This window comes from Galeopterus variegatus, unplaced genomic scaffold (genome assembly GCF_000696425.1).
Source record: "Galeopterus variegatus unplaced genomic scaffold, G_variegatus-3.0.2 Scaffold9670, whole genome shotgun sequence".
Classification (NCBI taxonomy): Eukaryota; Metazoa; Chordata; class Mammalia; order Dermoptera; family Cynocephalidae; genus Galeopterus; species Galeopterus variegatus.
The window spans coordinates 41,022-53,341 of record NW_007735781.1 but is presented as its reverse complement, the minus strand read 5'-3'; the positions used below and the strand labels follow the sequence as shown (position 1 = coordinate 53,341).

Below are 12,320 nucleotides of genomic sequence, written 5' to 3'. Positions count from 1 at the left end.
AAGTGGAATTTGAAGGGAAAAGACAGTAGTCTTCATTGATCACAGTTACAACACATCTCCTTTCTAAATTTTCCTAAACCTATATAGCAATCAGTCCTTCTGCTCCCCACCTAGGGGGAGTAACAGGAACTGGATTCCCCTCCCACGAGAAACAACAAAAAAACTAACAGCATACATGAAACAGTAGTTGTCAAGACATTGGACACCAGGCAACAACACTCACCACTGAGATACGAACAAAGGTGGTGAGGCCTATGCCTGTCCCAGCTCACACCTGGAGAAAGGGTCCAATCCACGACATAGTGAGGTAGAATCCACTCGTGGATCCTAGAGGCCCCTGGGCTGGGGAGGCAGAGCTCAGAGGCTGAGGAGTCCAAAACTCGTACAGTTGGCAGAATACTGGACAAAGAAGAGCTGCAAAGAAAGAGGACTCCAGACATACGGGGGTCTCCTTGCATATTTCAGCTTATGACTGCCCAGCACGTGCAAGAGAGGGAACTGCCTAAGGTGGATGGGAAAACAACCAAAAGAATTAGAGGGAACAATTGCTGGAGTTCACAAAGAGCTGAGAAAAGTGCCTGTTCCGTGCAGCCAAAGTGCGACCCCTCATCATTTATGGAGCATCGAAAATTAAAGTATATCCCAAACTCGCCATGGTCAAAACTCAACTTCTAATAATCTGCCCCCAACACAAACATGCACACTGCAAAATACCCGGTACAAGTCCCTTTCAGTATCTTCATTGCTGCTGCCACCTGACTGCGTCTCACTACTTGCATGCCTCTGTGGTGCTAGCCACCTTCACGTCTTGCTAAGAATGGTGTCAATCTCCTAATGCAGTCCCCACTCCTAACTTTGTCCCATGTCTTTCTAATACCACCATAGTAGGTAGAGTGAGCCTATAAAGTGTGAGTTAGCTCATGTCGCTTCTCTTGAATATATATTCCAAATGGAAGATGGCATTCATCTACAAATTTATTGATCCTCAGTGATAGATGCCCTAAAATAGTGTAGTGATTCATGGTATTTCCCACAGAATATTTGTTGAGAAAATGACTGAATGAATGAATAGAAAAAAAATGGAAGTTAAAGAGTAAGCCACGTGACACCAGTCAAATGACACATAAATAAAGAGGAAGTTAGTGTTATATGTACTTAACACAATAGTGCTGGACACTGTAAGGACAAATGTCAATGTAATGATGAATGTGTAAAACCACAAGAAGGTAAGCAGATGAATCATTAAGCAAACCTGATTAGAAATGTGTAGGGAATATTTAAGAATTTAATAAATTTAAGAATGCGCTTTTAATAAAATTCAAAGTGAAAAAAAAAGTGGGCAAAATCCATAGGCTTCTATGACTTAGAAGAGACAAAAAAAAGAATAAAAATGGGAAAAAGATTTGAATTGACATTTCTCCAGAGATAATATACAAATGGACAGCAAGCACATGGAAAGACGCTCAACATCATTGGTCACTAGGAAACACAGATAAAACCACAGCTTGTTGCCACTTCAGGCCTTCTAGAATGGCTATAACACAAAACATGGGAAATACCAAGTGCTAGTGAGGGCACGGGGAAATTGGAACCCTTGGGCATTGCTGGTGGGTATATGAGTCCGTTTCTGTTGCTTACAGCAAAATACAGGGAACTGGGTAATTTATAAGAAAATGACATTTATTGCTTACAGTTTCTGAGGCTGGGAAGTCCAAAGTCCATCTGGTGGGGGTGACAGTGACCCAGGGGTCCCATATTGCAAGACTGTGGAAGCAGAAAGAGAGAGAGAGACAGACTCCCCTCTCTCTCCTTTTAAAACCCTCAGATCCACGTCCCTGACCACCATTATTAATCCATTCACTACTGCACGGTCCTGCAATCCAATCACTTCTTCAAGCCTCCACCTTTCAATTACCATAATAGGATTTCCTACCCTCTTAATAGTCACAGTGGGGGCTAAGCTACTAATACATAAAACCTAGGGGACATAATTCAATGCACTACGTGGGGATGTAAAAGATACACTCCTCCCCTGTGGAAACAGTTTGAAAGTTCCTCAAAAAGTTACATGTAGAATTACCATATGGTCCAATTACCACACATAGCAATTCCACTCCTGCATATATACGCAAAGAATTGAAAGCTGGTGTTCAAGCAAGTCCCTGTACATGAATGTTCACAGCAGCACTATTCACAATAGCCAAAAGGTGGAAGCAGCCCAAATGTACATCAATGGATGAATGGATAAGCAAACAGTGGTATATACTTACGGTGGAAAGTTATTTATCCATAAAATGGAATACATGCTACAGCATTGATGAACCTCAAAAACGTGATGCTAAGTTTTTAAAAAAGCCAGACACACAATGGCAGTGCCTCAGGGCCTGCCCAGGGTCCTGAGGTATGGAGCAGGGAACCAGACGCCCCCATGCAACCAGGCACACTGCCAGTGCCAAGGAGCATGCCAAAAACATCACCTCCATGTGGGTGGCCCACCACAGCCACCACAATAACCACAGCTGCTGCAAAAGCAGCTAGACACAACCACCATGCACATGGTCCACCAGCCACCAGAGAGCATTGACACAGGAGAGTCACCAGCAGAGACCAAAGAAAAGAAGATGTCTCTCTCCACAAAACCCATTTCATAGTGACAGAAGCAGCATCTGCTCTACAATAATACTGGGGGACCTGAACACACCTCTCAGCATTGGACAGATCATCTAGGCAACAAACCAACACAGTAACCATTATTCTTTCAGAAGGAGAGAAGAAATCTAGGGTTATTAGAGGGGGGAGGGGGAGGGAATGGGGGAGGGGAGAGACTGGACAAGGGGCATAAAGAATAAGTATGATTTGTAACAACATATATGCTAGTAATATTGATTGGATCAGCGTATCTCAACGTTGAACCACAAAAATATGTATAATCAATTATGAGTCAATAAAAATCTTTTTAAAAATAAAAAAAAAAAAGAAGAAAGAAACTCGAAGGCAGCCAAGAGAAGAAATTCACAGAACATTGGTGAGATACTACACAGAGATTCCAGGAACTCTTTAGGAGGAATCTGAGGAGTTACTAGAATAAAAGGGGAAAGAAAGAGAGAAGCAGTGATGTGAGACTATGATTCTGGAGCTCAGACCACGTGAGTGATGTTTTACTTTTTGTTTTTTGTTTTTATAAAACCAATGCATACACCTCTTTTAAAATTTTAGAAAGACCTTTTAGCTTACAGTGTAAAATAAAATTCTACCCCTCTGATCCTCATTCCCAAATTCCCATTTATCTTACACAACTTCCTTAAACCTTTTTTGGCTGTTTCTTCTGGTTTTATCTCCATGTATCGAGATGAAGTGTGTACGTCACCGTTTCTTGATGCTTTTTAGTTTTAGCTGTTACCTATCAACTTGCTATTAGGCCAAATGAGGATTTAGCTCTCTTAAATCACCTCCCTCAAACATATTCACTCAAATACACTTCCTCATTCCCATTTTCCCAAATTATTTCCACTGGCATTTTTGTTTAAATAAATATTTATAACTTCTAAAAAAGAGAAAAAAGACAGATACTAAAGGTCACATATTGTATGATACAATTTATATGGAACGTCCAGAATGAGTACGTGCATACAGACTGAATGCAGCTCCGTGGCTACCAGGGGCGGGGTATGAGGCTTCCTTTTTTCCTGCTGTGCAGTCTTCCATTGTACGAACATGGCAAAATTTCTTTTGTCCAAATTCCTGTTGATAGACGTTGGGTTGTCACCAGTTTGTGGCTCTTATGACTAAATCTGCAACAACTATTTTTGTACAGGTCTTTTTTAAACATATGCACTTGTTATCCTCGGGGTGACTTGGTAGTAGAGTATGTTGGCTCTGGGGTAGGAATACAAGCAGCTTTATGAGAAACTGCCAGGCAGTTTTCTAAACTGGTTACACCATTTTACATTCCCATCAGCAATTCATGAGATGGCTCTGCGTCTTAGCCAACACTTGGTGGCGGAGGTCATTTGCATCTCGGCTATGCTGATCACTGGGTCATGGTCTCCTCTTGAGGTTTTGTCACTCAAAGGAGTTCGTTATAAGCAACAGAAACAGACTCATATCCTGGCACTGAAAAATAGTACATTTGGGTCCCTTCCTGAGACATTCTTGAGGGAGTAGAGGTCTTCTGACACTTTATACATCTCACTACCTTGCAGTCCAGACTGGCAACACTTTTGTAAATGAAAATCTTTTAACTACTTCCTGAGCTTCCTGTGTTTTTTCTTGGCATCTGTTCATGTACCAAAAACCACACCCACCATTCTTTTTGAGACAGGCACTTTCTAACAGTGTACTCAGTCAGAGCAACCATGTGACTTTCACAAGTCGACCTGGAAGTTGTATTAGTCCATTTCTGTTGTTGATAACAGAATGCCTGAAAGTGGGTAATTTATAAAGGAATGAAATTATTTCTTACAGTTTTGGAGTCTGGAAAGTCCACGGTTCAGGGAAAACATGTGATGAGGGCGTTCTTCCTGGCAGTGACTCTACAGCAATGTACGGTGTCACATGGCATGAATGGGCTGAGCAAGACAGAGCAAACCTGCTCACTTGCTGTCCTGATAAAGGCCATCAGAACCATGCCCATGACTCCATTCACGAGGGCATGGTCCTCACAATCTAATCACCTCTTCAAGGGCCCACCTTAATAGGATTTCCCACCCTCTTAATTAACACTGTTACAGTGGGGATTGAGCTTCCAACACATGAACTTTTGGAGAACACATTTGACCCATAGCAGAAATCATCATGCCAAGTTCCTCAAGCTCATTAAATCCATTTTCTATCTCCCAGGTCACCCTAAGCAATAGTCTTACCACTGCCTAACATAGGCTACCATCTCCCCAACCTCCTATATCAGCTTTTTCTTCATTTTTCCAGATTCCACTATAGTTGCTCCCATCCACCAGGTCCCAAAACCAATGCCACATTTTTGCTATTTTTATGGAAGCCTCCAATTTCTAGGTGCCACTTCTGTATCAATTATCCATTGCCGCAAGAACACTGCATTACAAAGAATTAGAAAGCCTTGGTGTACACAGCAATGGGCTTTTATTGAGCCCAGGAGGTTGTGGGTTGGTGACCCGAGCTGCAGGTTCTTCTGGTCATGGCTGAGCTTACCTGCATCTCCGATCTGTTGCCCACCTGGGATAGCCTGTGCTGGAGTGGCTGGACACTACTGCATGCTGGCCAGGCTGTGTCCACATGCAGTGGTGGAGACTCGACAGAGAGAGAAATGCAAGCACTTTTCCAAGCCTCTGCTTAAACCCCATTCACCCAAGCATGTCACATGGCAAAATTCAGATCCAAGGATTGGGGAAATACACTGCACCTCGATAGGAAGAAACACAAAGACATGCGGCAAAGGGCATATATGTGGGAAAGGAGAGAGAATTGGACTAATGCAACTCATGTTCCCTGAATTTGTGTTTTGCTGCTTAATAGACAATGCAAACACCTTACATAGTATAACTCCATTTTTCTCTTTAATCCCTTATGCTGTCATTTTATATATTTTTTGTATATATTATATTGGCATGAATGTTGCTTTAAATCCAGTGATCCTTCAACATATTTTTCAGTAGTCTCATTTTTTTAAAAAAATTACCTTATTTATTTTTTAGTTGATACATAAAGATTGATGTACCTATTTATGGGGTGTGTGTGGTAATTTGATATATATATATACAATGTGTAATGGTCAATTCAGGGTAATTGGGAAATCCATCATCTCAAGCATTTGTCATTTCTTTGTGTTGGGAACATTCCAAATATTCTCATCTTGCTATTTTGAAATATACAATAAATATAGATGAGCCTGGAGGACATTATGTTAAGTGAAATAAGCCGGGCCCAGAAAGACAAATATCACATGTTCTTACTCATATGTGGGAGCTAAAAAAGTTGATCTCATAGATGTGGAGAGTAGAATAGTGACTACCAGAGGCTGGGAAGGGTGTGTGTGTGTGCATCTTGGGGGGACAGGGAAGGGTTAGTTAACTGGTACAGAAATACTGTTTAGAGAGGAGGACTAAGTTCTAGCCTTTGACTGCTCAGTAGGCTCACCATAGCTAGCCATAGTCTCTCATTTTTAACCACATCCAGGAGAGGGTTTACCCAAGGCCCAATTCAGTCCACCTGAAACCAGGACCACCCACCTCCCAGCAACAGAACCGATCCCCCTATTTAATCTCACAAATGTCTGTGGATCTCTGCAGGGACGCATGGGATGGGAAGAGAAGGTGCCTGCAGCTCAGGCATTCTTATAGGCCCAGACCATACCCATTCTTCAAGGAACTCATTCCAGGAAACGTTTCTTGAGTTCGTCCCAGCCCTCTCTCCCTTCCGAGACATTGAACGTCATGTCATATGTCTGGTGTCCGTCCATCTCTCTCTCTTTGGCCCCCAGAGGTGCAGAATTGGATTTATCCTCATTCTCGGTTTAAAAACTGAGAAATTTGGGCCGACCCCGTGGGGCACTTGGGAGAGTGAGGCGCTGGGAGCGCAGAGACACTCCCACCACGGATTCGGATCCTATATAGAAATGGCCGGTGCGCTCACTGGCTGAGCGCGGTGCGGGCGACACCAAGCCAAGGGTTGTGATCCCCTTACCGGTCACGAAAAAGACCAAAAAAATAAAAATTAAATAAAAAAATTAAAACTGAGAAATCCTTCTGTTCCTGCATGGTCCTCTTTTCCTGTTCGTTTGCTTGTAAGAATGTGATACACACCCATGGACACAGCACTCAAACAGGGAAATTAGCACATGGACAGTAACTTATATCTCCCTCTGCGGTCCTGCCCCATCTGGCCCTCTGCCTCTCTTCATCTCAGAGAACTTCTTTCCATAAATCTTTTACAGACAAATCATGGCATATGCATGGACTCCTGGGCCCTTTGCATAGAATCCGAGGACCCTCAGGAACTAAGGTCCACAATTTGGGAAAGCTCCAACCTTGAATAAAAAAGCAACAAGTTTCTCTCTCTCTACCTAAGGCCTGCCTTTATATTTTCCTTTCTGTAGTTTTTTGTTTTTGTTTGTTTTGTTTTTGGCAGCTGGCCGATGTGGGGACCCGAACCCTTCTGAACCCTTGACCTTGGTGTTACAGGGCTACACTCTAACCGACTGAGCTGACTGGCACGACCCATATATTTTCCTTTCCAAGACCCTGAGATTAACAGTGGAGTAACCTCATCCTTCATACAAGATACACCCACAAGGTTAGGGCCTTCCCTTGGCAGAACTCAGTAAAAAAAAACTATCCATACATAACACAACCAATTGCGCCGGGACGCATAAGTCAACAAATAAGTCCTGGGCCACAATTTTAACAGTGCCCCAGTCAAGGCAAAGAAACCAAAAATAACTGAAAAGCAGCCCCTGTCTTTATGTGCTTCACTTAACGTTACCTGTAGCCCAATTCCACAATACTTATTTACTCTTTGTTGATATTCTCTTCATTTCTCTGGCTTCTTTGATATGCTTTCACTTTTCAGAAAGGTTTCTTTTTCTGCATAAATATCCATAAAACCAAACTCAGATCAAGATGTAGAATATTTTCACCATCTCAGAACGTTTTCTGTCAGGGTTGTGCAGTCAACCTTTTCTTCCAAATCCACTGTTGCTCTGATTTCTATCCCCAATAATGTGTTTTATGTTCTCCAACCTCATAGACATGGAACATACAGTATGTACCTTCTCATGTCTGATACCTTTTGCTCAGTACAGTCTGTAAGTTTGACTTGTGTTATTGTGTGTATCACTAAGTCTTTTATTGTTGAGAAATCATTAATAACATGAACATAGCAAAATTTGTTTATCCATTCTTCCATCGATTGACATTTGGGTTGTTTCAGTTTTTGGTGATCGTGGACAACGCTCTCGTGAACATTCGTTTACATTGTTTTTGTGCATAACGAGTTTCCATTTTTCTTGCGTGCATCACGTAACTGTGGAATTACTTGGTCGTGCAGTTTTGAGAGACCGCAAATAATTGTCCAAAGTGTTCGTACCATATTACACTTCCATCACCCATGAATAAGAGTTACAGGTTTGTTTGTTGGAAATAGTCTTCAGTTCACCTTCATTTTTAAAAGACAGTTTCACTAGACGTCACATTCTGGGTCGACAGTCTTCTGTTTCTGTTTTCGTTGTGCAGGTTGCTCCTTTTTCTCCTGGCCTGCCCAGCGTTTGTTGAGAATCCTGTTGTAACTCTCATCCTTGGTCCTCTGTGTGTAGTATTTTCCCACTCTCCAGCTGCCTTCAAGATTTATCTTCTACTCTGTTTTCAGCCATTTGACTATGATGTTTCTAGGTGTGTTAGTTTCTTTGTTTAACTCTGGCTTACGGTTCTCTGAACTTCTGGAATCTGTGGGGTTTTTGTATTTAATTTTGGAAACTTCTTGGTCATTATACCTTCACATATTTCTTCTGACTGGTCCTCTCTCTTCTTCTGGGACTGACTCCACATACGGAACACTGTGTTTGTCTCACACTTGAATACTCTGTTCTCCCTCCCTCTTTTTCTTTCTGTATCTCAGTTTGGATTATTTCTACTGATCTATCTTCAAGGTCACTGATTTTTTTCCTCAGCTGTGTCCAGTCTGCTGGTAACCACACCAAAGAACTTTTTCATCTCTGATATAGTGTTTTTATTTCTAGCATTTCCAGTAGATTTTTCCTTAACTTGTAGAAAGTTTGCATCTTTCTGCCTAAATTATTTATTTGTTCATGCATGTTGTTTACTTTTCAATAATTTCTCTAACATATTGATCATAGTTACTTTAACATCCCTGTCAGATACTTCCAACATCTGAGTCATCCATGGGTCTGATAAGTGTGATGTTTTATCTCTTGACAATGGGTCTAGTGTTCTGTTTTGGTTTTTTCCCCATTGTGTGTATGTTTGAGTGTCACAATTTTTGGTTGGATACCAGACATCAAAGAAGAACATTTAATACTGAAGTCTCTTTACCCCAAAACACACACTCCTCTTTTTCTGCCAATCCATTAATGGGATGGGGGTGGGGCGGTTCCACCTAGTGAGTTGTCGAGCTGGGTTTTGGTCTCCTCTGCTATTGCCACCTTCAGTGCTCTGTGGGCTTCAGGTTCATCCAGTGATAGGCTCCTGTCATTTTGTGCTTCTCTTTTTCTGCCAATCCATTAATGGGATGGGGGTGGGGCGGTTCCACCTAGTGAGTTGTCGAACTGGGTTTTGGTCTCCTCTGCTATTGCCACCTTCAGTGCTCTGTGGGCTTCAGGTTCATCCAGTGATAGGCTCCTGTCATTTTGTGCTTCCTGTGAGACCTGGCGTTTCCATGGGTCCTGCTTCACCCTCCACTCTCAGCATTCTCTGTACACCTGTGGACATTCTTGCCAGTCCTGCAGAGGAAAACTGCTGTTCCCAGCACTGATTGCCAGGCCTGTGCTGGGGTAGGATGCATTCTGCATCTCCCTGGTCCAGCCTTGGTCTCAGGCAAAGCCTGTGCACTTCAGCTTTGGGAAGAAGCCTTCTACACACTCCAGCTTCTATCTTCAGGGGAAGCTAAACTCTGTTTTGCACCTGCTGAGACTCTGGAGAGAATCTTGGCCCTGCCCCTTTGGCGTAGCTGACCTCTAGTATTTGCTGGTGTGGGTTCTTGGCGCCAAGGGGGTTCCTGGGACACAGGGCTGTTTCTACCCTTCCTCAGGATCAGTGGCCCCTTCCAGGACCTGGGGACAGCAGTACTGGGTGCCCCTCCTCAGTGGGTAAGACTTTGCTTTATCTGAGAAGCTATGTTGCTGCAGGTCCCAGGAGCATCCCCCCACCACTGAAGGGGCTCTGTTTGTGGACCTTGCCCTGCCCCCAGTATTTCTCATGAAAAAGAAAGAGACCTCACCCATGGGGTCAGGCCTCAGGACATAGGTGTGAGACCCCAGAATGCCACAAATGTCAATAACTGTCCCACCCATGCTGTCCCCTCCCCAGGCATCTGATCTGGGCTCCTCGATTTGTAGGTGAGGCTCTTCTGGGTGCAGGCGGGGATCCTCCAGGTGTGGGTGGGCCTTCTCCATTGTGGTAGCTTCCTCCCATGGTTCTTGGGGAGCAGGGACCTTATTTGTGTGCAGGTGAGGAGCCCTCACCTGGCTGCCCCTCTCCACACAGGTTCATCCTCAAAGGAGCTGCAGGAAGTGCAGGTCCCCCTGATTCCATTGTCCCAGTGCCAGCTGCTTTATGGAAACCCATACTACATCCAGCGGGACATGCTGTGTGCTGGAGATATCAGGAACCTGAAGACCGTGTGTGAGGTGGTCCCACCCAATTTGTGTGCATCATGGGGGCCAGTGGGGGCCCTTGGAGGGGACAGAGGAATGGGAAGTGACAAGCACCCCAAGGACCCCAAAGGACCCAGGTGCTGGCATACCTGCCCACTATGGACAGGGGCTTCGTGGCTCTGTGCTGGGCTGCAGCCAGTGAGGCGGCTGTGCACGCGGGGGGAACCGGGCCACCCCTCTTCCACCTGAGCAGCAGGTGCAGGAGGTGGCAGGCCCAGGACTCCCAGCTCACAGAAACTTTCTCTTCCTTTTCAGGGTGACTCTGGGGGCCCACTTGTCTGTGAGTTCAACCACACCTGGGTGCAGATTGGGGTTGTGAGCTGGGGCAGCGGTTGCTCCCACCCAATGTTCCCTGCCGTCTATGCCCGAGTCTCCTATTTCTCAAAATGGATAACTGAGAACATAGAAGCCACACCCAATCCTCCTCCTCCGGTTCCCGACCACACCCCAGCTCTGGGGACCACCTTTAGTGTGTTTGTGACCACACTGGCCAGCCCGTCAGTGTTGTGAGAACCCAGACCCCCACCCCACCCCACCCCAAGAGCCACATGTCCTGTCCTTCCTCAGCTGCGGCCCCCAGATCTCGTGCACATCTTGCTGGTCTCTCTGGAGCCAGGTGAGGGCCACCTGCCCATGCCCAGATGCTGGGACAGGGAGGGGCTGAGCAATGATGAGAGAGCAGGGGGTCAGGGGCTGCCCAGGAAGGCTGAGGGGGTGCCCAGGCAGAGCCCAGAGCTTCGGTTGACTGCATCTGAGATTGGATACGATCATTAAATCCTTATGAAGCAAGCATCTCAGAATCCCTGCATTGGTCTTTGCACCCGGAGTCGTGGCGGTTTCCCTCTTGCAGACAGCGAGTGTGTCCACACGCAGGATGAAGGCCCCACGTCGGGGCGAGACGGGTGAAGGGAGAAGCAGAAACCAAACTGAGCTTTCTAGCAATTGACGGTTACGCGGACCCCACCTGTCTGAATCTATGGGGTGTAACCAAAGCCCAGGCAGGACAAAAGGTCCTAATGCATTGACTATAAATACTTAAAGCTTTTTTTTTTTTTTTTATGTCGGATCACCCTCCATTTTTATTGTTCATGATGTAGTTATCAGATGACCACCAACACGTTTGATTGGGTTTGTACCTTTCCAAATCATTTTTATTTAACATGACAAAATAGAAGTAAAACTAAGATAATACTCTACAGCTTCACAAAATTTTAAATTCAAATTTTCCCTCTCTAGTCACTGACTTCTCATTGTTTGCTTCCCCTTTTTGTTATTGACCAAAATTCCCCTTTGGCCTCACAACAACCTTCAGGACCTCAATTCTGATCCCACCTCTCACACTATTGGCTGTCTTCTGGCTTCAACAGCCTCCAGATAGCCTGAATCATTCTTTTTTAATTTCATTGCATCCTTTTTGATAGAGTTTGGACATGTTGTCTGCCAATAACTCATGTGGAAACTGATCCCCAATGCGGCAGTGTCGGGAGCTGTTTGAGTCATGGGGGCAGATCCAAATACTTAAACCTAAAACTCTATAAAAGAGTTTTCAAGACATTTAAACACCCAATTAAAAAAATGAAAAACATGAGCTGTGAGTAGACACAAGGAAGGAACTAAAAATTTTAAAGTAGAAATTAATTAGTCAAAAATCAGAAAAATACAAAAACTAGTATTTCAAAAGTCCAGTTTTTGAAAAAAAAAAATTCAAAGTAGGGGGGAAAACATCACCAACCTAATCAAGATAGGAAATGAGATTAAAAATACACAAAGCAAGAAAAAACAAGGAGGAAATATGTATTGAAATAGAGAAAGTGTAAGAAACCATAGGAGATAGTATACAACGCTATGCAAGAGCTGGCCGTTAGCTCAGCTGTTTAGAGCATGGATGTTATAACGCCAAGGTCAAGGGTTCAGATCCCCTCACTGGACAGCTGCCAAAAAATAAAAAACAAAAAAACTC

At 44.1% G+C, this 12,320-nt stretch overlaps 1 protein-coding gene across 1 annotated transcript in view; it reads left to right on the top strand.

Moving 5' to 3' along the window:
• Positions 1-11,152, top strand: part of PRSS38 (protease, serine, 38) — a 30,157-nt gene extending 19,005 nt beyond the window's left edge. The window contains exons 4-5 of the mRNA XM_008593802.1: positions 10,191-10,333; positions 10,616-11,152. Coding sequence (XP_008592024.1) covers positions 10,191-10,333; positions 10,616-10,870 — 398 coding nt within the window. The 3' untranslated portion in view covers positions 10,871-11,152. The remainder of the gene's footprint in view (positions 1-10,190; positions 10,334-10,615) is intronic.
• Positions 11,153-12,320: the final 1,168 nt, after the last annotated feature.